Source organism: Sorex araneus, chromosome X (genome assembly GCF_027595985.1).
Source record: "Sorex araneus isolate mSorAra2 chromosome X, mSorAra2.pri, whole genome shotgun sequence".
Taxonomy (NCBI): domain Eukaryota; kingdom Metazoa; phylum Chordata; class Mammalia; order Eulipotyphla; family Soricidae; genus Sorex; species Sorex araneus.
In genome coordinates, this window is record NC_073313.1 from 366,888,571 (window position 1) to 366,914,452 (window position 25,882).

Consider the following 25,882-nt stretch of genomic DNA (forward strand, 5'->3'; position numbering starts at 1 on the left):
CTTGGGAGTTGTAGGTTCAGCAGCTTGGTGGTGGTGCCAGCTCTGTTGGTCTTTGATTTGAGCTTCTTAAAAGATGAATGGAATGAGGGCTTTTCGAGATTTGGGGTAGTCCTTGAACATCCTGAGATAGAACCTGCAGACAGGAAAGGAATCCATTTGAGTATGGCTATTATGAAAAGAAAGACGATCAAGCCATAAAACCAGGTTTTGCTTGAAACCAGGTCACCAGAGGAGCTCAGGCTTGCCCGCCCCATCCACCCCCAGTTCCCCTCCATGCCAGCTCTTGTAAATGAAGAAGCTTCTAGAAATAGGAAATGAAAGGCAACCCCAAGAACATGGCAGCTGCACCCTGTTACAAACTCAACTAGTGCTACTGCATGGACAAAACAGTCATTTGTTGCATATTTTTAAAAAATGTAACGGATAAAATTGACCATGGGTAATTCCAATGGGTAAAATGGTCGGTTTGTGAATCTTTAAGTGTGATGTGACAGAATCGACAATTTGAAAATGTAATCAACAAAAAGCACTAGATGGTTTCAATCATGAAATCCATCATATTGAAAGACATGGGCCAGGTTACTCTAGAGAACTGGGGATTCTCTCAGAAAACTATCCCTTTAGAGAGAGAGAGGGAACAAATTGGGATGCCCTGCCACAGAGGCGGGGTGGGGTGGGGGGCATGGGATTGGGGGGTGGGAGGGATACTGGGTTCATTGGTGGTAGAGAATGGACACTGGTGGAGGGATGGGCTCCCGAACATTGCATGAGGGAAAAACAAGCACGAAAATATGTGAATCTGTAACTGTGCCCTCACTGTGACTCACTAATTAAAAAAAAAGAAGAAGAAAACTATTCCTTCAGGAGGCCTGGAAATGTCACTTTGTATTTTAGGTGGATTTGTGTTCCTCCAAAAATACCTGCTGAGTCGGGATCCCCAGGATGAAGAATATGGAAATGGGATCATTGTAGGTGCGACTTACAAAGGTGGGGTCAGGCCCGAAACACCCCGCTTCTTAGAAGGAGGGAGGGGCAGGCTGACTGGAAAGGTAGACAGCCAGGTGGAGTGGCCGGGAGCCACAGGGCACCCCGATTACTGGTCACCCGAGATTGTGTCCATCGAAGGTTTTCTTATTTACCAGAATGGAGGAATTGGAAATTCCACATTTACAACTGACTCCAAAATTCAATCACAGCCGTTCACCTCTTCCAGTCCCAAAGCTTAGAGTGTGATGCAGTTTACACTGTTACTCCTCCCCTCGAGGGTACTCTTGTTGGCCCCTTAGTACCACAAACCCATTCCAGAGGAACATAGGGGAGGTTAAGGACAGGAAAGCTTCAGCTAGACCAACAGGAAAGATTCTCTGCAGTTCCAGGCAGCACCTGTGAAGGGAAATTCTGAAACTGCCCCCACTAGCAGTTGCTAATCCCACTTTCCTAGGAAGTCAGCTCCGAGTGTGGGGCTGGGAGAAGTGGAGAAAACCCAAATCAGCCCTGGTGTTACACAGATTCAGAACCTCCTAGGATCCTAGGGCGCCCTGATCGCCTGGACATCCAGAATTGGAGATGGTAGCGAAACAGAGCAGCCTCCCGGGGCCAGGGCTAGCACTGTCCCTAGTGGCTGAGTATCCTGACTGTCCCTCAGCTTTGACAGGGAAGCTTCCGATAGCAACGGCCCCGGATCCCAGCCAGTGGACACACTGGGAAAGGAGGCAGGGGCTAACTGAGGCACAGAATGAAGGCCATTCTCCTACTCCTTTATTCCCCCAGACAACTCAGTCAGCCAGCAATCATCGCCTGGTGCCCTGCTGAGAGGCACAAAGCCTGGGCCCATTAACTCTGATAGACACAGGTGCTTCTGGTGGGGAAGTCTTCTTCAAGAAAGTAGCAAGGGGCTCCCTATGTCATCTGGGGCACCTCCACCTACATGAGTTTATTTTTGTTTGGAGAGTGGGGGGTGGAGAGGGCAGGGGATTGCAGCTATTTTCCATTGTCTGGCTAAATTCCAACTCCAGTGTAAGCCCAGGAACTTAGAATTTGCCCATCTGGATGACTGTATCAACCTTATTTGACAAAAGGAGAGGTCTCGATGTAGGCGGGTAGATAGGGAAAGGCCCTTGGCAATGAAAATTGAGATTTAACAGAGTCTCTGGGCAGGAGACTCTTAAGACTTGCAGATTGAAGAAAACAAAAGACCCGGAGGAAACCCCATCAGCGGACCCTGAGGATAATGGACCCCTCCCCAGGAGGTTCCCCAAAGAAGGCCATCACCACTCCCAACCTCCCTGGTAACCTTAGCAACCAACCTGGAAAGAAACCCCATGTGGGGGAGGGGGGCAGGTTGAAGAAACCCTATAAAAGACACCTTAAACTAAGGAAGCGCGGGCATATGCTGCCTGAGCCCATGTGCTGCTTGCGCCCCCGTGGCCGAGCACATGTGTCGCCCGCATCTCCCCTCTTGAGATGTGTACTTTCATGTTTTCATACTTTTGTGTCTAAAGCTCGGTTATGTGTAGGGGCTTCCTCCACCCTTGGAGAAGCCCGCGTTCTCCCTTGAGCGCGTTATTTTCACTATTCTCTCTCCCACTCATCCCTTCCTCCTTCCCTCAGAAACCTCTAAATAAAATCTGTTACTTCACTGCTTGTCTACTCCTGAAATTCTTTTCCGAGAGCGAGACAAGAACCCAGTAACTCTGGGTCCCGAGTGGTAGAGGCGGCTGGGGAGAAAGTGACCGTCTTTCTCCTCCCCGCTTCACCTAAGTCACCCGTGGGACCCACCGACATCAGTCTTGGAGTTCTAACTCCAACCCTCAGTGCTAAAAGCCTGTTTGGAGCAGCAATGGGGCAATGACAGTCCACCTTGACCGGTGTTTACCTATGGTGGTGAAAAGCTCGCAACCCGAGGAAACAGAGCGAGAAAAATGCGAAGGCGAGTGCTGGGAGGGACCAGGTGGCCAGGGCGAAGCCGATCCATTCCACAATCTCACCGAGGAAATTGGCTCCGGAAACGTACGTAAACAAGCCGCCTGCAGGGCCAAAAAATCAGAAAGTCAGTCCTCTCCGGAGGGATCCCCGGGACAGCCAAACCCGCCCTCCGCTGAATCCCAGCACGGGAAAGGGCAGCTCCAGGGAACGCGGATCTGGACCTGAGCAGCCAGGGCCGTTGGAGGCATGGTCTTGGGGACCCGGGGAAACAGAACCACAGCGGGAAAGAGCCACCGGGGAAACAGAGTCACAGGGGAAACAGAGCCACGGCAGCCTGTGTTGCTGTGAACGCGCCGGAAGACAGAGCAGGGGCATCCAAGTGCATCGGGCTCCAGCCCCATCCCTCACTCCGGACAGGACAGGGTGGACACAGCGCTAACACTTCATTCTTTCAAAGTGGCTCTCATCAACCCCCTCTTCCCAGGACCCAACACTTCTGGGAAACTCATTCCCTCTTCCCGCAAAGAGAAATAACGCACTGCTGTCTGCTGTGACAACACAAACCTCAGCCGACGGGAAAGCAAATCCGATCCCCCTTTAACATTTGCCCCCGACCTCTGCAACGCGGTCCCCTCAGCTCATATTTAAACTCAGGAAAAGAATCCAGAGTCTATACCCTGCAGGAGGCTCAGGGGTCAAGCTGTTGATTTTCAAGGTTTAGCCAACCAAACACATGCTTCTGAAATTATATATATATATATATATATATATATATATATCCGAATCATATCAAGGTAAATCTCTTTCTAGCAATAATAAAATAGAGATATACTGAAAATTCTGGGCCCTACATGAAATTGAGAAAGTTTCACCCAAAGTCATTTTTCTTTTCATAGTTATATAAGAATTGCTTTTGTCTTTAGATCATTGTAACAACTCTCAATGGTTGGAAACTAGCTTTGTTGGCCTAGCTTTTGAGAGGTTTCTTCACTCTCCTTTGTCTAGTTTCTAGTAGAGACAAAAAATAAAATTCCTTTAACATTATATTTCTTGAAAATGGCATTGCTTTAGTGGTTCAAGATTGGTGGTTCCCCAGACACAGAGAGAAGCCATTGACCTATTTATTGCAAAAGGCCTATGAATTATCTCTGGAAGTAACAAGATGTCATTCTATTTACGATGCATTTTTTTCCTCTTTGATGTAGCTAATGCTAGGATGTTAGTAACATTTGCTGTATTCTAGAATTCATAGTACCTTTTATCATTTTCTTAGTCAATGAATATTAATCTTCATTAACACCAAATCATTATGAAAGAACTTTGTGTGTCATTTACATGGCTTCTATTTACTTGAAGAGGAGGAGAGCTTAAGCAAGCAGTCAATAAAAAAATATTGAAGGACTACTTGGACAGACTCACTCCTACCTGCTTTTATTTGTCAACCCCACATTCTGGTTTCTCATGAACCAATAGATTTCATATTTGCTGTGTTTTTATCTCTTAAAAATGTACTTAGAGGCTGGAGCGATAGCACAGTCGGTAGGGCATTTGCCCACCTGGGTTCGATTCCCAGCATCCCATATGGTCCCCTGAGCACTGCTGGGAGTAATTCCTGAGTGCAGAGCCAGGAGTAACCCCTGTGCATCCCCAGGTGTGACCCAAAAAGCAAAAAAAAAATGTACTTATGTTTGTATGATCTCCATCCTAATTTTTGATTGAGCCTGTGATTATCTCACTTCCCCAAACTAGGTGCCAGCCTATGTCCACCCCAAACCTCACACTGCTTTTGCTTTAGGAGTTTAGATCTTGCACATTTCTAAGAGTACTTGTACACCTCTCCTAAGTCTCTGGATTGTGATTAAAGAGGAGAAAAATGAGTTGAAACTGGGATGGGATGTGGAGGAGAGGTCAAGGGAAAGTTGGGAGATTTGGATCCCACTGTCTACTTTCTTGTGTCATTCAATGTGATTCACAAGATTGGATCCCAAGGAAGAGCAGGACCTTCAGGAAGGAGAGAGATTACCTTTCGGAATCTGATAGGTGGTTTCTCCAGGCTTCCTGAGCTGCCGCAGTATAAGGTCACTATGAATATTGATTCCCATTCCCAAAAAAAATAAGAAGATACCTTGGAAAAGAAGAGGAAAGAGGGAAGAATTAAAACATGTATCTAATGTTAGTGCTTTTCTCTCAAGGTAAGCAAGGTAAGTTGTTGGTTTTTTTTTTTTCTAAAAATGAAGTGAAGGGCATTTAACTTCTTAGGAATGGTAATGAGTGATGGCATTAAAGTAGCAGTGGAGGCAGACAATTAGATATGATGCCAAGTTTGGGTGGAGGGGCTGTGCTGTTTCATTGACCGAAAGGCTAAAAGTACATGAGTCAGTGATGGAGGTTGAAGATGAGTGAGTGGGGAGGAGGAGGGGGTGAGACATTACTGTCCAGTAGTTAAGTAAATAAGTGGATGGATGGATGGGTGGATGGATGGGTGGATGGATGGATGGGTGGATGGATGGATGGGTGGGTGGATGGGTGGATGGACGGGTGGGTGGGTGGATGGGTGGATGGATGGATGGATGGATGGGTGGATGGGTGGATGGATGGATGGATGGATGGATGGATGGATGGATGGATGGGTGGATGGATGGGTGGCGGGCAAACTTCTGACTCATTCACAAATACTCAAACTGTGGTTGACAAACTCAATGGCCAGCCACAATTCCAACCCTCTTTCCCTTCTCCTTTCAAGCTGAAAGGTGGCCAGGTAATTCAGTTCTACCACAAGAATGTACAGGGAAGTCCTCCAGGTATGTTTGTGCAATCTCTTTTCTTTTCTGAAGGGACAGGCAACAATGCCCCCTCTTCCTCTTTTTCATCAAAGATATAATGCCTTGAGCTACTACTGCCTCACAACCATGAAGTGACTCCCAGTAACTAGAGGCAAGCTCGCAAAGAAGAAAAAAGCAGGAAGAGGAAGCACCTGGATCAGAGTGGCACTGACCAACAACTAAAGGGACACGAAGCTGTCCACCATCCCTCGAACATCCCTGTTACTCAGTAAATTGACATTCTTAGTAAAGTGGTGATTGGTTTTTCATGACTGCCTGCAGGGCCCACGCCTTACTGGTACGTCTTTCTTGTGAGGGTGCCGGGAGAAGACAGGAGAATTTGGTCCTCGGGGAACTGGTTTCTGTCCCTCCCAGTTCGCCCAAGCCTCCTCCCTCTCACTGACACAGAACAGGCCCTGGTCTGAAGGGAGAAACCAAATCAGTAAGCAGCATCCTGCCTCCCCAGGGGCGTTACCACAGCCCAAGGGTACTGTCCCATAAGGATACTCCACCTCACCTCTCAACCATGTGTCTTTGCCCTCATCAAAACATGAGGCAAAAAGCATGGAGTTCTGAGATGCTGCTTGCTACCACCTTGCTCACTCCTAATGGAATAGTGGTTGGCAATCTTGTCTAGTTGGAAGCTCAGTAGAGGGATATCTGTGCAGGGAAGGGACACTGTGTGTATAGCAGGTAAAAAAGCTGACAGGATGGAGACTGGAGGTCAGTGTGCCTGGCATGAGTCACCTCACCTTTCTCAACCTCCATTCCTTCATCTCTAAGACTTCGATTCTAACAGCGCTCATCGCACAAAGACAGTATCAGACTCCAATCAACAAACGTTTACTGCGGGCATGCTCTGTACTCAGCCTGTCCTAGGCACCAGCGGGGCAGTAGTGAGGCCCAGTCCAGGGCCACCCCCATGGGGCTTACATTTTAGTGCCGAACTCAGAAATGAATGAAAGAAGCAAAGTTTCTAAAAACACAGATGATCACTTGGATCCAGAAAAGTCCAAGTGGAACAACGATCCACAGAGGAACTGGACTCCAGAGGGTGGGAGGTGCCGCTACCTCAGACTAGTTTGTTGGGGAAAGCTGTGGTGAACATCTGACATTTGTCCTGTGATAGGAATCGAGAGGGTGCATAGGTCTGAGGGAGAGCTATCAAGTAGAGGGATTTGAAGGTAAGGAGGCCTTGACATCAGGATAACTTCCTCTTCTCTAAGAAGGGTGGGGTGCGGGAGGGGAGGCTGGTGCCACTAAGTTCTGATAAGAGGAAGAAGTCAAGGGATGAGGATGGCAACACGGAAAAAAAATATCCAGTATTAGGGACTTCAGTGAGGAGTTTGGGGGGTGTGTGTGTGAGTGTGTGTGTGTGTGTGTGTGTATGTGTGTGTGTGTGTGTGTGTGTTGGGGCTTTCTCTGAAAGTCAGTGGTGGAGGTGGCATCATGGGGTACTCCTGACAAGGCCCCTGAACCCCAGGTGGGGACTGACTGTCCCTGCTGGCTGAGGCCTTGGGTTCAAAGAGAGCGGGGGAGGAAGGGTCACCAGGCTCTTCTTGAGCAAAGATTTTTCCTGGGCTCTGCACCAAAGCTCCAGATTCAGGAAGACTCAAGAGGGACCATGAGCATAGATGGGGCCCCCAGAGGGTCCTGCTGCCGCCCCAGCTACCCCAGTGCCTCCACCCGGCCCGCAGCCTCCCAGCCCATTTTCCCAGCCCCACAGCCCCAAGGCCACCAGGCTGACCCACAGGCCAGACACTCATGGGTCTGTCCCCACCACCATCGCTATCTCAGTCCTGGACTGGCTCTGCAAGGAGGGGTGGGGGACACTCAAGGGCCTATGAACTCTGCCTTGAACACCCCCCTCCCGGCACCCAAATAAATGTCTCTCCAAATGTTTCTCAGGACGCCCACAGAGTCCTTCCCACAGTCTCAGTCAACTGGGCCAGCGGTTCAGTGCAAAGGCCTGAGGTGGCAATCAGGGCTTCCGGGTGGGTCAGATGCCCCTGAGCTCCTGTACGACCACTCTGGCCCCACAGGGTGGATTGCTATGTGCAATAGAGAAGTATGGGCAGGGTGACACTGAATAATTGGAAAATGGGATCCTTTTCTTCTTATTGTAAAAGAAGCACATAAGCGATGCAAGGGCCTAAACACTGGCGGAAAAAAGACCAAGACCTCTCCTCTCCACCAACATTCCCAGCATTGCACCATCTTTTCCTATTTCCAGCCCCTATTTCAGCTGCTCAGGTGTCCCCTGCCGATGGGCTGTGGGGGCAGAAGGTGCAGCTGGCATCCACTCCATGCATGCACCCTTAAAGGTGCCATCTTGGGGGCTGGAGCAATAGGGTGTTTGCCTTGCATGCAGCCGACCCGGGTTCGATTCCCAGCATCCCATATGGTCCCCCGAGCACTGCCAGGGGTGATTCCTGAGTGCAGAGCCAGGAATAACCCCTGAGCATCGCCGGTTGTGACCCAAAAAGCAAAAAAAAAAAATAAAATAATAAAATAAATAAATAAAGGTGCCATCTTACTTCAACTCTACCTCCCATTCTAATGTACTAACTCTGTGAAAAGATCAAGTTGTCCCTTGTATGTTCTTTTCTAGTGTTTACTTCTGCTTGGTGGCATTAGATATCTGTGTGCGCATGTGTGTGGTGCATGAGTGTGTGTGTGTGTGCCCACACACGCGTGTATGCATGTGTGTGCACACACGTGTGTGTGCATGTGTCTGTGTGCATGTGTCTGTGTGTGTGTGGCATGAGCTGTGAGCCGGCAAAGATCTTTCTTCAGTTTCTTTACTGCCAGTCCACAGGGAACTTTCTGCACATTTTAAGAAATCAATCCAGTATCTCCTTTTCTGATTATACACACACTTTCCTTCTACCTGACTTTTACCTAAAATAGCATCTGTGTTGCACACGATGTGCTGCCATCTGTCACATGCTCGGGGACTGCTGTCACATGAACATATCAAGGTCCTGTGCAGTCTGTATGTTTTGTTTGTTATGATCCAGAATGCACACGTCATCCTTCACATGACAAGACTGTGGTGGTCTGTGTTCTCAAATGTCTGTGCTGACTACAGGGTGAGAAGGGGCTACTGATAGCGAGGAGCCCAGGCCAGTAGTCACTGTGACCATCACTGTGACATCGAGGGAGGCATGGCTGTGGCTGAGGGCCATGCAGTGGGGAAGAAGGAAGCCCAGGGAGGGTCTGCTGGGGAGCTTGAGGCTGAATAGTAAGTTAATGGGGAGTGTGATGTTTGAAAGAAAGAGGAAAGCTTAATATCAGCCCTTGGATTATTTGTTTCAGCCCAAATGAAACACAATCCGACCTTTCTGCACTTGAATTCCTTCCACAGCCAATGGAGAAATTCAATCATAGGCATTTGGGCTATTTTTGTTTGTTTGGGGTCACACCCGGCAATGCTCAGGGGCTACTCTGACTCTGCACTCAGGAATCACTCCTGGCAGTACTCTCAGGATCACATGGGATGCTTGGGGTCAAAGCCAGGTTGGCCAAATGTAAGGCAAGCAACTTACTCACTGTACTATCACTCCGGCCCAGTCACTGGGATGTCACTGCCATCCCGTTGCTCATCGATTTGCTAGAGCGGACACCAGTAACGTCTCTCATTGTGAAATTTATTGTTACTGTTTTGGGCATATCCAATACTCCACGGGTAGCTTGCCAGGCTCTGCCTTGCGGGCGCAATACTCTCGGTAGCTTGCCGGGTAGAGGAATCGAACACCGGTCGGCCACATGAAAGGCGAACGCCCTACCACTGTGCTATCGCTCCAGCCCTCCAGCCCAGTATTCTTGGCTATTTCAGACCAATGGTAAGGACAAGTCCTTCTGAGGAAGTGTGATTTTATAGTCCCAGGCTGAGGGAGGGTTGCATTCCATGAAGGTGTAGGAGGGACAAGGGGACAGGGTAGCAGTGGGAGAAGAGATGGCAATGGTTGGGAATTCATTCAATTGAGTGGCAGAGGAAGGGACACCTAGATGCCGAGAAGGGTATCCTGAGGAGAAGGGAGGGAGTGGGATGGACTTACCCAGGCTGAAGCGGATGTCTGTGTACCACTCGTCTGGGTAGTCAACACAGTGCATCAGATAGTAGCCTTGGAGAAGTCCGTTTCCCATGCAGAAAATAAAGCCATTGAAAGTGTACAGAACTGGATAAGGTCTCCCTCTAGTGAGCAAAGAGTAAATGAATGTCCTGGAATAGCAGAGAGAAAAAGGTCAGGATGAATTGTTAACAACAACAATAAAAAAAAAAAAAAAAAAAGGAAAATTTTCAGACAGTCCCATTAAAAGTATTATTAGGGAATGGAGCCATAGTACAGTGGGTAAGACATTTGCCTTGCATGCGGCCGACCTGGGTTCAGTTCCCAGCATCCCATATAGTCCCCCGAGCACTGCCAGGAGTAATTTCTGACCGCAGAGCCAGGAGTAATCCCCGTGCATCACCGGGTGTGACAAAAAAAGCCCCCCAAAAAGAAAAAAGTATTCTTAAATTTAGGGACCATTGTCCAAACAATGTTATTTTATTGCACAAATTTAGGGACAATGGTATATATGTACATATATATGTATATATATGTATATATATACATATATATATATAGGACTGGAATGATAGCACAGCTGGTAGTGTGTTTGCCTTGCACGCGGCTGACCAGTTCAATTCCTCCGTCCCTCTCGGAGAGCCCGGCAAGCTACCAAGAGTATCCCTCCCACACGGCAGAGCATGGCAAGCTGCCCGTGGTGTATTCGATTTGTACTGCCAGAAACAGTAACAAGGAGTCTCACAATGGTAACATTATTGGTGCCCGCTTGAGAAAATCAATGAACAATGGGACGATTTAGGAAATATCATGCTGAGTAAAATAAGTCAGAAGAAGAGGGACAGACAATGGTCCCTAAATTTGTGCAATAAAATAGCATAATTATTTGGTCCCAGAGTCCTACTCTTTTCTTCCATTAAAATCCATAGTAGTAATCTTCCTATCGCACACTCCACATTGGTCAGGATGCTCAGTTTCCTTGCCTTCTATTGTAAATTTTCACTCTTTAGTATTGTTTTGATTCAGAGACTAAAATTCTACTGTAAAGTTCCCTCTCACTGCTAAGCAAATATTCATTTGTGGGGGAGTTTTATTGGAAAGTGTTAACTGAAATTGCAAATCCACATTAAACCAAAGAAGCCACCTTTCAAATGATAGTTTTTATGGAACATTCATATTTAACTAAGCCTTCTTCAAATATAAAACTATCGCTAAGATGATCAAGCCTAATGATGACTTTTCACTATATGAAATTTCATAGTTCATTGTCAATCAAAATAAATTTAAATTCTATCTCTAAATACAAGGTTTCCAGGTATATATTTTCTAATTATGTACAGTAATAAATCCTTCCTCTACTTCATCTCCCTTCCATTTGCTATCCCAGTTTTCTATTTTCCTTTGTTGTAAAATTTCTCCAAGAATAATATATATTTGTCATCATCTCTATGCCTTCTACTCCCATCTTTCCTCCTACCCGACTATATAAACTTATTTTGGCCACGTCACCAAAGACTTCCACATTTCCAAATCTAAGAGAAAACTTTAGTACTATTTTTATTTGATAGGCCAATCAGTCCACTTTTCGGGATTACTTTCTCTAACTTGTCTCTAGCATATAAATTTCCCTTATTTCTTTTCTCCTTCTTGACTAATTTATCAATTTCCTTTGCTGCTTTCTTTTCATCCTCTTGACCTCTAAATATTGGTGTGCCCCATATGTCTTTTCCTCTTTATTTAGAGCCTTTATCTCTGTGATGACGGCCAATCTTCAAATATCATCTATAGAATAACAACTTCCAATTTTTTGTCTTCAGACAGATATCTGGAAACATTGGCTTCAGACTCAGACAGCCAACTTCCTACTCAACATCTAGTTTAAAGGATTTCAGCCTTGATACATCCCAAGATAAATCCATGATGCCCTATGCTCCCAAAAACCTCAGTCTGGTCTAGGCTAGAGACATTGGACTTGAAGGAAAAGGCAGTAACTTCTCTGGGTTCCGTTGTCCTCATCTCTCTGGGATGCAGAGGACAAGGAACTAGCAAGCACTCAGGGTCCACAAGCAAAGACCAAAAGCTCCAAGACAAACGTACTCCCCCTAGCCACACTGCCAGGAAAAGAAGGAAACTTGCAAGATAAAAATACATTGAAAATAACTTCCCTACTGCATCCCCACCAGAAAAGCAAAAGGCCCCCACCTTGCCTCACCAGCCACTACACTCTCAGACTCCAAGAGGCACTGAAATCCTCTGCCAGGATTCTGTCCAGGAAAGGAACAGAGAGTCAGGTCGACCATTCTCCTGACAAACAAGTTCGATGTTTCCCTAGACCCATAGAGACACCTTCATCCCTGCTACCTCCTCGTTGGGGTGCCATCTGGGGGCCTATAAGTGAACAACAGACACTGTCCCCACTTCGATAGGAGGGGAGGGTCTAACTTTTTTGGAATAAAATCACCCACTTTGGGAAAAGCTGATTTATATTAAAAACAATAGCAAGCTCTTGAAGTTTTTTGTAGTATACGTGAAACAATGTTGTTAAAACTGATCCTCAGAAGGAAGGGATGGTGTGGAACGGAGGGACACTGAGACAAACAGTGGAGACAAACGTCTGGTGGACGGTGTGGGGTTGAAATTTTTTTTTTCATAAAACCCTATCATTAACACTGTAAATTGTGGTGCCTAAAATTATACATATGTGTATATATTAAACCCAATATTAAGAAACAATCTGAGTGACAAAGAACAGACGAGTGGATAAAGAAACTATGGTACATCTACACAATGGAATATATTCAGCCACCAGGAAAAACAAAGTCATGAAATTTGCTTATAAATGGATGGACCTGGAGAATATCATGCTGAGTTAAATAAGTCAGAAGAAGAGGGATAGACATGGAGTGATTGCACTCATTTGTAGGATATTTTGAAAATATGATATCAATATACCAAGACATTAGAAGCAAGGGCTAAGAGGACTGGTCCATTGTTGGAAGCTTGCCACAAGTAGAGGGGCGCATTTAGGATAGAGAAATATATCACTATGACAGTGATAGTTGGAAATGTCCGCTCTGGACAAAAGTTGAGTGCTGAGAGTAGGTAGAGGGATATACATATAACCTGTCAGTACCTGTGCTGCAAACCATTATGCCTAGAAGGAGAGAGGTCGGGGAGGGGCTAGGGAGAGAGAGAAAGAGAAAGAGTGAGAAGAAAAGTGCCTGTCATAGAGGCAGTCTGGGCAGTCTGGTGGTGGTGGGAGGGAAAGTGGGAACATTGGTGGGGGGAACTGTAGACTGGTGAAGTGACGGGCTTCCAATGGGTGGGCTTCCAGGGGAAGCGGAGCATCCAATGACTGAAACTCAATCATGAGCAACTTTGTAACTGTACATTTCATGGAGATTCAATTTTTTTAATTTAATTAAAAATCAAGAGTAGAGAAAATAAAACATTATTTCATATTCTCATACCATACATTTACTATATACTTACTTGAAGACAGATAGTGATAAATAAAAGATAGGTTCCATAAACCTTCAAACAAGCAAAAGAAAAAAATAGGGAGTGGGGATGAGGGGCCAAATAAAAAAGAAAAACTTATAGTAAATTAGCCAATAAACACATAACATGGAATAAAGTGTGAGGGCGAAACAGATGGCATGACAAGCTGCAGCCAACATCAAGTCTCAGCTAGGCCTCAGTTTCTGTTTCCCTGGAGCAGGACTCGCAGTCTTTGGTAAACTCCCAGTTGAGTAATTTGCCAAGATAAGGAATTGGGCAGTTGGGTCTGGCTGGTCATGAAGGGTCACTGTACCCTCCTTAGAAATTGTTGCTAATCACTGTCTAATTGCTGGCCACCATTGTAATAGGGCCAGTGCTAAAATATGACCAGCATATGAATTGCTTCTTAACCCTAAACCCTATATAAAGTGCTTGTGATTTGGAGTTGAGGTCCTTGTCAAGACTCCATCCACTCTCAACCATCCACTACGATGGATGACTTGAACCCTAGCTCAGGCTCGGGCTAGTAATAAAGTCCCTTCGCTTTTGCATTATCGTGTGTGGAACTGGGACTCTCTGCAATTGGGGATCTGAAACTTGGGAACAACAAAAGCAGCACCCAACTGGGGATGGAACGATAGTACAGTGGGTAAGGCATGCATTTGCCTTGCACGCTGCCAACTCAGGTTCAATCTCTGGCATCCCATATGGTTCCCCAAGCACGACCAGGAGTAATTCCTGAGTGCAGAGCCAGGACTAACTCCCGAGCATCACCTTGTGTGACCCCAAAAGACAAAAAACAATAAACCCAGTACCCAATCCTAAAGGTGGAAGATTAAGAGAAAACGGAAACAAATAACAAGAGACAAATAGAAACAAATGCTTGTAGAATAGATTTTAACCACACTGTATAAATAATTTCATTAGCTATACACATTAGCTACCACTCACAAATGAAAAACAAATTTCCAGAGTTGAGCAAAAACTAAGGCTTAATTATATGCTACCTTAAAGAAACATATCAAATTCAAAAAACAGAAACATATTAAGAGTTAACTGGGGGTGAGGGAAAGCATACATGTTAACTAGTAAAAAGAAATTATAGTGACTGTCTTGTTATAAATTTTAAAATCTTTTATAATTACGTGATTTTACCAATGGAAAACTATGCAACAATTAGGAAAGATGAAGTCGTGAAACTTACTTATAAGTAGATGGCCATGGAGAGTATCAAGCTAGGTGAAATGAGTCAGAAATAAAGGGACAGACATAGAATGACTGCACTCATTTATGGAATGTAAAATATCGTAATATGAGGCTAACACCCAAGTAGAAACAAGGGCCAGGAAGACTGCCCTGCAGTTGGAAGCCTGCCTTCTGAGTTGGGGGAGAATGCAGCAGGGATAGAGAAAGGATCACCAAGTCAATAATGGTTGGAGGATGGGAGATGTGTGCTGAAAGTAGATAAAGTACCAAACATGATGGCATCTCATCAACTGTAATCTGTATTGCAAACCATAATACCCATAAGGAGAGAGAGAGAGAGAGAGAGAGAGAGAGGCCAATTGTCTGAGAGTAAGAGGCAGGTGGAAAAGTGGGAGGGGGGATTCTATGGACATTGGTGGTGGAAGATCATTGCATGACTGAAACTCAAACATGAAAGTTTTGTAACTGTAGCTCACGGTGATTCAATAGAAAGATAAATAAATAATTTTTTGAATGTACCTTTACTTTTCTAGGAAAAATCACTGGCAATAGAATGACTCAGTTATATAATGGATTTGGGTTAGTGTTTAACTTTTTAAAGGGCTACCAAAATATTTCTAATGTGATTGCCATTTCACATTTCCATCAACAATGCATAAGAGTTCTAGTTCCCTACATGTATTACAACACTTGGTATAGTCAGCGTTTTTCACTTTAGCAATTTTAGTGGAAGTGAATTAATATCCCACTGTGGTTTAACTTGTGTTTTCCTAATAACCAATGATGTCGAGCACCTTTTCATGGCCTTATTTACCATTCATGTTTTCTCTAGTCAAATATCTGCTCATATGAGAAGTACAGGACAATTCATCATAGAAATAAAAATATTTTTCAACAATTTATACTGGCTTACAAATAACATTAAAAATTATTTGGTTCATGGTATGACTCCTAATCTTATAAAAACCTATGCAAAATAGATCATAAACATAAAACCTGAAATTAGGAATATTTCACAAAGATACATAAAACTCTTGCAATCTTCAGTTAGGCAAAGGTTTCTTCAATATGACACCAAAGATACAAAAACAGGAAACATAGACTTCATCCAAAATGTCTGCTTCTCAAAAGGCACTGTTAATAAAATGAAATAGACAAGCCACATCAACTACAGGAAAATATATGCAAAGCGTATACCTGGTAAAGGATTTATATCCAAACTACATAAAGAATTTTGAAACTCGGTAAGAAAGTAAAGAGCCAAATACACTAGATTTTTTTCATTTATGCACCACTATTTACAAAACATACTGAATTTTAATTTTTATTATATATCTAACTTTTGACCAACAAAGAGCATCACTGTTACACTGAACACCATTATTGCTGTTTTAGGGGGACAGATAGAGGCATAAAGAAGCAAGGAACAGAGGATAAACACAGAAAAGAATTTGGGGGATATTTCATGGTCAGATAAAAAAATGCCATAGAAAGTCACCTCTTTTTTTCATGATAACTTTTAAGTCAACCTTGACAACATGGAACAAATAAAATGAAAGAATCTTCAAAATCTCCTTGGTCTGATTTTACAGTTGAAGAGTAGGTTCAGATACTAAGGGATAAAATTAAAAGATATTTGGAATTTAGAAGAGTGAGGTACTAGGAGATGGAGTATATGGAGTAGAGAGCATTTTAAGTCAGCACTCACTAACCAGACCCATTTCCTGATTGACCACCATATTCCCACTAACATATCGAGGAAGAGATTATCCTTTGCAGACAAGCAAAGGTGCTTACCCATCATCACTTCATTCATCCCCAGAAATAACTAAATCTTATAAGGTGCAGACACTTGGGAAACAATATAAATTATTGTCCCAATAACAAACAAGAGAGCCGATGTAAAACACATCATCTAATTACTAGAGCACCAGGACCTCAATGTTTATTGCCTTCCCTTTTCCCTTTCTCCCCTTCCACAACCCAATGTAAGGTAAATTGCATTTTTGGCTCGAGTTCAGAGGGTTTAAAATTTTAGAGGTCCTACTGCGAGCTGGGTCGTGTTAAGGGATCCTGTGCTGAGCACAGAGACATATTCAACAGCTTGACTTGAGACTTTAATGTCCCCATGGCCATACATGGCAAGAAATCAAAAAGCAGAATGGAAAGTACTCCAGGTCCCAGAACCAAATAGGAGGCTCTAGAAGAAATCAATATGTGACTTTTAAATTCTACCTAGTCACCAAAACCACCTTAGCTTTCACTCCTGTTTGGTGAATGCCCTTTCATAGAACTTGGGTGGGGAAGAGTTGTGACATTTATTGGACTCCCTCAAACATACCCATTAACTTCTCTCAGTCCAGCATACCCAAACAGACATCAGAACCTCTAACAGGGTTAGTGGCATCACTGTGGCCTCCTTAGGTTCCTATGGCCCTGTTTGTACTGTTCCGCCTATTCAGAGTCTAATATTGGCATCATTTGCCACATTATTGTGACACTAAAAAAGTAATAAGCACACACTGACAGTTCTCTCCTGCCTTTTGTCTGGAGAGCAAACACCTGGTATGGTACATCTTTTATGTCGCCAACGTAAGCTGGCAGAGTTATGAGCAAGTGGGATTCTGGTAAAGTATAAAGGCTGGAGAGATGGTACTATAAGTACAGTGCCTGCCTTGCATGCAGCTGATCCCAAGTTCAATCCCTGACACAACACATGGTCCTCCACTGCCAGAAATTGTTTTTGAGCACAGAATCAGCAGTGAGACATGAGTACTGCTGGGATAGTCCACTTCCCATCCACCCCCCCAAAAAAAGAAAAGAAAAATCAGGAGGTCTCGCTCTGCTCCTTCCTCATGATGAAAACTGCGTGCATGTGCCGAAAGTAAATAATGGACCAAACATGATGACCTCTCAGTGTCTGTGTTGCAAGCCATAATGCCCCAAAGGAGAGAGAGAGTATGGGGAATATTGTCTGCCATGGAGGCAGGGGGAGGGTGGGATGGGGGGCTATACCCGGGATATTGGTGGTGGGGAATGTACACTGGTGGAGGGATGGGTGTTTGATTATTGTGTGATTGTAACCCAAACATGAAAGCTTGTAACTATCTCATGGTGATTCAATAAAATTAAAAATAAAATAAAATAAACCTTAAAAAAAAAAGGAAAACTGCACGCATGATACCTCGCCAACTTAAATCATTATTTCCTTATCTTCTTAGTTCTTTGTAATTGACTGTAAGTTAGACATAAAACAAGAAAAAAGTTGTTTTTTCTTCAATTGAATAGAAGTCAATACCTACAAAATTTGTTTAGATTTGGCAAGCATCATTCTATAGCTTCCATATGTCCTTATAATGTCATCTGATCTTGAGAATAATTTCCAGGACTCCTATTTCTTACAATGGTTCAGGTAAAAAAAAAAAAAAACCTTAGAACACAGAAACTCTCAGAAAATATTTACCACCAAATTTCTACTTAAAGGTAGAGTAAATTTTCTGGCATATGACCACTGATTACTCCATAATAAAATTTCATTGTATAATTATCAGGTCACTAACAGTAAAACTATCACTGTATCACTGTCATCCCATTGTTCACCTGCTGAATTACTCAAGCAGGCACCAGTAATGTCTCTATTCCTCCCAGTCCTGAGATTTTAGCAGCCTCTTCTTACTCTTTTTGTGTTTTGCTTTTTGGGTCACACTGATGATGCTCAGGGGTTACTCCTGGCTCTGCACTCAGGAATTACCCCTGGCAGTGCTCAGAGGACCATATGGGATTCTGGGAATCAAACCTGGGTCGGGTCGGCCTCGTGCAAGGCAAATGCCCTACCCACTGTGCTATCACTCCAGCCCCACCTTACTCGTGTTTTCCAATGATTGAAGGTTCTTTCAGGGTCAGGGGAATGAGACCTATCATTACTGTTTTTGGAATATTGAATATGCCATGGGTAGCTTGCCAGGCTCTGCGGTGCAGGCAGGATACTCTCAGTAGCTTGCGGGCTCTCCAAGATATATATATATATAATATACATATATATATATATGTTACTCTCTATGATTTTTCTGAACTCCATCAAATATGGTGTGGTAATTATGGAAAATGGGTAGGAAGTGTCTTATAATGTTTCAGGAAAGCGGCCTGGAGCGTGGCAGTGGTTGGGTAGTGGAGGTCGGCTGCCAGGGCTGGGTCCCCTGGGGCGGGGAGGATTCTCACCCACCCCCCTCTGGGGTGCCCAGAGTGAAAAACAGCCTGGCTCGGAGTCCAGTCGTGTAAAACTAACTAAGCACATGTACATTTCTTAAGAAGAGGCTGACAAAGTATGACCCCAAAGGCAGTTCCCTGACTAGTTTTATCAATAACTTTTATTAGGCCATAACCGTTTTCATCTGTGTACCTTTATCTGTGGCCACTTCTATGCTACATCAGCAGAGCTGAGTAGCTGTAGCAAAGCCTATGTGACAGCAAAGCCTAAAGAAGTTGCTCAAGCTTTTTACAGAAAAAGTTTTTTAACCCCCCCCCATCTAAATAATGCTTTAGTTTATCTTAATTGATTCCAATTATGCCTCATAAATGTGCTGAATGCCTGGCTAAATGTCCACAAAAATGAGATTTATTGGGCTAGCCTTTCTTCTCAGTCTGTAAGAGAAGATATTTGGTTACATTGTTTTCAACAGAGGGTATTAATCATCTTTATAATCTCAGCTTAAGAACAGGGTTTTTTTAGGCTATTTGATTGCTTTTAATTATTTGAGGCATTCGTACCTCGTGGGAGCATGAAGAGCGTCAACACGAAGTAATGGGAGACTGGAGTTCTGCTTCTCTCTTTGCCCCTAATTTACTCAAATTTCTGGTGTTTTGTTTATGTAAATTGAGGATCAAGTAAGGATGAATCCTAAAACCAGATAATTGTTCGATCCATCGTGTGAGGCAATGATGGCTGCTATGGAAAGTTCTAGAGATGGCATCATGGCATCATGCCTGGATTTACCAGGAAGGAACTCAGAAAAACCTTCTGAGAAGAAAGTATGCCACCCTGAGTCTTGAGGATATGGAAAAATTCAAGCTGCCTTGGAATAAACTGGTCAATAAAATGAATTGACAACTTCCAGAACCCATCTTTGCACACGGCTCACTAGGAAATCCGGTTCCTTTAGTCAAATATTCCCTGGAAAAGATGTCTCTGAAGTCAAACAGATGCTAGTACATGCATTGATCTTTGTTTCTGGATCTGTGTGGAAGAGAACATGGCTCATCCACATTTTACAATGCAGCCAGCTTTTTCTGAGATTTCCTTTCTCATCCAAGTGCCAAGGTCACAGTCAAGACTTTGCTCAGCAGCTGATGGAGCCTTCAGGTTTCCTGATACCCAAAAATTGCAGCTGTGCCTCTGGTTGAACCCCAGGAACTCAGGACTAAGTTTCCTGAGAAACTTTATGGCCAAAAGTTAGGTGAGAGCCACGTGAGAGCCATGTGAGAGCCACGCCCACCTCCAGCTCAGCTCTTCGAGCTCATGTATCTCACCTGCTTCGGAGATGCATACATGAGCCTGCATCTCAGGATGGACCTCGCCAAGATATTAACCTGTTGGAAATCCAGATATGCAGGCTTTGTGACTGAAATCTTCAGGCTTCCTCAGCTACCTCTCCCACTTCCTCCTGGAAGCTCTGGCCCCACAAACCAACCCCAGCGCAACCATATAAGCTCTTCTACTTGCCCTGCTTCAGAGACCCATAAATAAATCTCGAAAGATATCAAAAGCTGTAGTTAATCTCAGACCCAGGCAAGGCTGAACAGACTGCAGTAAATCGGAGGAGGGCAGGTCAGCCTGATGCCTGCCAAGCACAGACCTCAGCAGCCACTTGCTTCCACAATGCAAAATCATCTCCATGCCCCCGGCTAGACTCCACCTTCTTGTGATGAACCTCACCGAGATCTAATCTACTGAAAATGCAGGTGCACGAGTTTTGTGACTGAAATCTCTGGCTTTCTTGGGATCAGGATGGGCTACCTCCCTCCTTCTCCCTGTATTTCCAGAAGCGTCAACAGTCACGTCCACACCCCAAAGCTGCCACCCAGTTGAAAAAAGCTACTCCAGTCTGATCTTCTCCATAAAAATACTGAACAAACCAAGAATAAACATGATGACTTTTAGTACCTGTATTGCACATCATAATGCACAAAAGGAGAGAGAAAACAGAAAAGGGCCAGCCACAGAGGCAGACTGGGGAGAGCGTGGGGGTAGGGGTGATGGGGGATGGTGGGAAGAAAAAGGGGGATATTGATGGTGGGAAATGTACACTGGTGGAGAGATGAGTGTTGGAGACTGAAACTCAATCGTGAACAGCTTTGTAATGATCTACCATGAATATTCAATTCTTTAAAGACATCGGTGCCTCTAGCACAGATAGTGTGATGAGCACTGCACAGAACACCAAATCTTCTTGGCAAAATGAAGAGCAATCAGGGAGAGTGGGCAAAAGGTCATTCCTGAGCTATCATCAAAGTGAATGAGACAAGAAGAACTCTGACTACAAAAACTGTGACAACAGGATTAGGCATCATATACAAATAGCAATCATTTTTATGTGGCTACTCTGTCCCAAGATCTACAACAATTGATTCTGAAGTCAGCATAATGATCCAATTGAAATGGCCATGCAAAGTTGAGCTACTCCCACAGTCCTAACCGCCTATGTCATAATTAGTGTTCATTCATGCATTTGACTAATTTCAGTGTGTACCAGCTATGAACAGCATATTTCTCTATATTGGGGGGCACAGTCCTGAGCAATGAAACAACAATTTTTATCCTTGTGAAACTTGTTAGTAAGTCACTTTTGTATATGTTGGGAAGTACAAAGGGTTTTCTATTCATAGGACATATTGCTATTCTGAGCAGTCCCCAAGAGATCATTTTCAAGAATTTGAGTCACACTTAAACTAGTCTTTCTCTAAAGTCTATGCCTTTGTACCTGCTTCTTAGTCTTCATGTTATAGATCTATAGAACAGGGGGAAATCAAGACAAACTTATGCTATTTCTTTAATGTACCCTCATTTCACCCAAATTACTCCAAAACCTTAATACTGTAAAAAGAATACTCACTGCCTCTGTACTGCCCCTGGGAGGTACTGCCTCTTGTCTAAGAAAATAGCCTTATCTTCTAGAAATAGTTTAGATGAAAAACTGTATGTCACAATTTTCTTTACTCCCCACAAGGCAAACTATTGCTTGTGCATGGGATGAAGTAAGAAGTTAGATGATATTTACAAAAATTTTTAGCAAAATGACAATGTGGAATAATACTTATAAAATATAGATAAGCAAAAGGAAAAAACAAATGTAACAAATGTAAATTCCTACTAAGAAAAATAAGTCTTGATAGGAATGCTCCAGAACAAACCTAAGTGCTAAAATTAATTGAAATTTTCAACTACTTGTGTTTTCTCTTTTCCTTTTAGTAAGGATTCATTTATTTAAAAGGAATCATTGGACTAGAGCGATAGCACAGTGGGTAGGGCATTTGCCTTGCACGCAGCTCACCCGGGTTCGATTTCCAACATCCCTTATGGTCCCCCGAGCACCGCCAGGAGTAATTCTGGAGTGCAGAGCCAAGAGTAATCCCTGTGCATCACCAGGTGTGACCCAAAGAAAAGCAAAAACTAAATAAATAAAAGTAATCATTACAGGAATCATTAATCATCTCATTTTTTAAAAAAGCAAAAACATGTTTAAAAAAAATCAACTTGATGGCAATAGCTAAGCACTTGAGATGCAGGTTTAATCTCCTAGCATTTGAAGTCTGGTTCCCCACGGGACAGTGTGACCTTAAGCAGGTCTTTTAAACCTTTTCTTTCTCCATTTTCCCACCCACCTGCAAGGTGGACATGAAACGTGTCCACCTATGGGAGGCAGCACAAGCATCAGCAAAGAGTGTCTCAGAGTGCATCTGAGAGGAGGGTGGGTCTCTGATCTTCCTGCCTCTTAAGTGATCTCAGTAGACACTTTCTCTCATTCAGAAACAAACCCCAAACCCTTTCCTGAAATTGTACATTTTCCATTGGAGAAGACAAGGTGGACAGTGTGGCCAAAGTCCCTTTATAGGTAATTATCTCCTCGGTTTGTGAAAGTACTATCATAATTGTGCAGAGTGCCTCTTGGTTTTAAAAACAAGTCTAAATTTTTTGTAATAGGACTGTCAGAAAACACAAATCACCCGCACAAAATGACCTCATAAAAGGACTGTGGTACCCACAGACAGTAGTTAACTTGAAGATGAAAAGATTAGAGTCTCATTCTGTTGAGTCTGTTCCAAACATCCTGAGATCAAAAGCTGATCCATTCTCTCGTGCACCCCGCAACTTTCTGTACAAACGAAACCCAAATCTGGAAGAAAATTAGTGGTTGTGAGGTTTCTCTTCCCGGGTTTGTTATAAATGTTTGCAGAAAAGAGCACTCATTTGTGAAATCAAATCTTCTTGTAAATGGCTTTTTTTTTTTTTTTTGGTCATACCCTGCGGTGCTCAGGGCTTACTCCTGGCTCAGTGGTCAGGGATCCCTCCTGGTGGTGCTTGGGGGGCCATATGGGATGTCGGGGATCCGAACAAGCTTCCTTACGTGCAAGGCAAGTGCCCTTCCTGCTGTACTGTCTCCCCTACCGTCCCCCCCTCCCCGCCCCCAGAAAATCTCAACAAGGAAACAAGACCAAGGTTTGGACGAACTTAGGAGAAGGTGGGCGGAAAATAGTGTGCCCAGTGAACCAGGTTTGTGCCTTTTTGCCACCACCCCTTCCCCCAGGTATTTTTCTTTACAGCTCCTTTCCAATCTGAATTTCTTTCATGTTTTATCTCTAGAAATTCTTCACTCCAAAGCAACTCTATTTGGTCTGGCAACTCTTCTCTGCGGACAAACTGTTCTCTGCTGGCAGGAGGTGCCTGCCGGCTTAATACGGTGGAAGAGTCGCCCGCGGGATGAGACGCGGCCGGGCTCTGCCCCAATCTCTCGAAGTCACACTTCCCTGGTGGGCTGCTGCTGCCCTTCCCCAGCGGGCGGGCACACCTGAGCAGGGGCGGCCGAGTCACCGCGCGCTGGTCCTTTCCTTCTTTCCCGGGGAATTTGTTGGTTTGGTTTGGTTTGGTTTGGGGGGGCCTGTAGGGGTGGGGGCAGGAATAAGGCGTCCGTTCTTATTAAGGAGTTCTTATTAAGGAGTCACTGCCGAACCCCCTGTCTTTCCTGCTCCCATCAAGCGGCACCGCTTTCCTGAGCTCGCGGGGTCTTGCAGCTGGAGCCCCTTAGGGCTCTCATCTAACGGGGTCGCAGTCGCCAGTCGCCTTTCCCGTGGGGAACACCGACCTTTGCGCGCGGAGCCTCGGTGCGGGCGGGCGGGGGGCTCTAGTCCAGGCTCCAGGGGTCCCATCAGCAAGTCCCCGATCTGCCCGAGCGGGCCCCGCGCTGGCCAGCGCCCACTTTCCCTCCTGCGGGGGGACTGACTTTCGCACCCTCGGGGCGGGGGGGGAGCCCACAGCAACCCGCACCCCCCTCCTCCCGGGCCTCCCGTCTGCATTGAAAGAGCGGGGGGGGGGGGGGGACCCGTGGCCCTGCCCTGCGTAGCCCGACTTCCCAGCTCGGCTCAGGCGAGCGCAAAGAAAGAAATAAAAAATAAAATAAAATAAAAATAAAACCTCTGGGCGCGCGCTGCCCGGGCGAGGGTCTGCAGCCAGCTCGTGGGGGCGTTCCGGGAGCCAGGGAGCTGGGGGCCCGCGGGGGCGCGCGGCGCGGAGGGGTGCCCGGGACGCCCGGCCGACGCTACCTGTGGAAGTAATGCGCGCAGAAGAGTCCCAGCAGCAGCGTGGCCGGCGGCCCGAAGAGAGCGCGGGGCTGCCGGGCCAGCATGCCCGCGGGCACGGCGAAGGAGGGCAGCTCCTGCAGGAACCAGGCGGCGCGCGCGGGCAGCAGCGGGGCCGCCGACGCCGAGCTCGTCGTGTGCTTGCCGTAGCTGTTGGGCGTCCGCTGGTACAGGACCAGGGCCCCCAGGATGGCCAGCGTGGCGCTGCCCGCCAGCACCGGACTCTGCTGGCAGCCGTCGGGCATGGTGCCGGGGATGCGCTGCCACCCGTGGCTCTGCAGGAGAGAGCACAGCCCCCGCGGCCCCTTTATGGAGCGCCAGAAGCCAACTGAGTCCGCCCCCTTTGGCTCAGGCTCCCGCCCCTCCACGCTGCCTCCCCCCCAAGGCTCGGCCAGACGGAGGGGGCCAAGGTTGTCCTTAGGGGCCACAACGTGTTTGGGGAGAGGAGATCACTTCTACGAACCCCCAGACGCATCCACGTCAGTGCACCACCTGCCCACTTCAGCGTCAGCCACTGCGCTCCCCTCGACACCCTTTGATACCTTGAGAAATCAATTAGGAAATCGTACTGGGAGAAAAACGGGGGGAGGGAGGAACGGACACCCTTTGACACCTTGAAAAATCGATTAGGAAATCAATCAATCAATAGTACTGGGAGAAAAACCGGGGGAGGGGGGCACGGTTTAGGGTCGGTCATTTTTCATCCCATTCCACATTTCCTGGGCACTCCTTGGCACCGCATTATACCCCTACTCACCTGCCCGAGTGGCTCAGGGAGGGCACCCCACACCAGACAGCCAAGGTGTAGAGTGAGTCTGAGGCAGCCTGAGAGTCGGAGAGGACGGGTTCTTTATGGACACAGACCCAGTGTGTATGTGTCTGTGTGTGTCTGTGTATGTACATGTGTATGTGTGTGTCTCTGTGTGTGTGCATGTGTGTGTGTGTGTGTGTCCCACTCTTGCTCCTCTTACCTAGCTCCCTCCCCCTTGACTGGGATCCTGATTTTCAAGGAGCTGACTTGTTGCTTCTCAGGATCCCACCCCATCTCAATATGACCATACCCACTCCTCGCAGGACCGTTCCAATAAAAAGTACACAAGCCTACGTGCCTAGCTTCAGCAAGGTTTCCTGATTCATGAGGTACGTGGATTGGGGTGATGGCAGAGGTATTGATGACCTTTCTGTTGCATTATGAATGAATAGAAACCATGCTTTGGGTTTTCATTCATCACCATGAAGAGCTTATTCATGCTGTCTCAGGTACTTTCCAAGGAATAACCAGTTTCGGCCTCTCAGCTACTCCTGCCTGTGTTTGCACTGGTTTTATGGAGCAGATCCAGTCTCCATGCTGAGGTTACCACCTGCCAACTGAGAGCACCCAAACGTCCATCTCTAGCCCAGGTTTAATCTTCTGCCATGCATTTCCACCTTGCTGGACAGCTTGAATATCTTCAGAGACCTCAAATTCCACCTTCCTACAAACAATCTGTTTATCTCTCCCTCTTG

The 25,882-nt window shown here is 45.6% G+C and overlaps 1 protein-coding gene across 1 annotated transcript; it reads right to left on the minus strand.

The window, feature by feature from the left end:
- SRD5A2 (steroid 5 alpha-reductase 2) lies at window positions 1-24,621 on the minus strand. Its single transcript, XM_004616070.2, has 5 exons — window positions 24,341-24,621; window positions 9,809-9,972; window positions 4,949-5,050; window positions 2,876-3,026; window positions 1-133 (listed from the first exon to the last, which is right to left on the minus strand). The coding sequence occupies exons 1-5, from the start codon at window positions 24,619-24,621 to the stop codon at window positions 67-69; spliced, it is 765 nt and encodes a 254-aa protein (XP_004616127.1). The 3' UTR covers window positions 1-66.
- Between the last annotated feature and the right edge of the window lie 1,261 nt (window positions 24,622-25,882).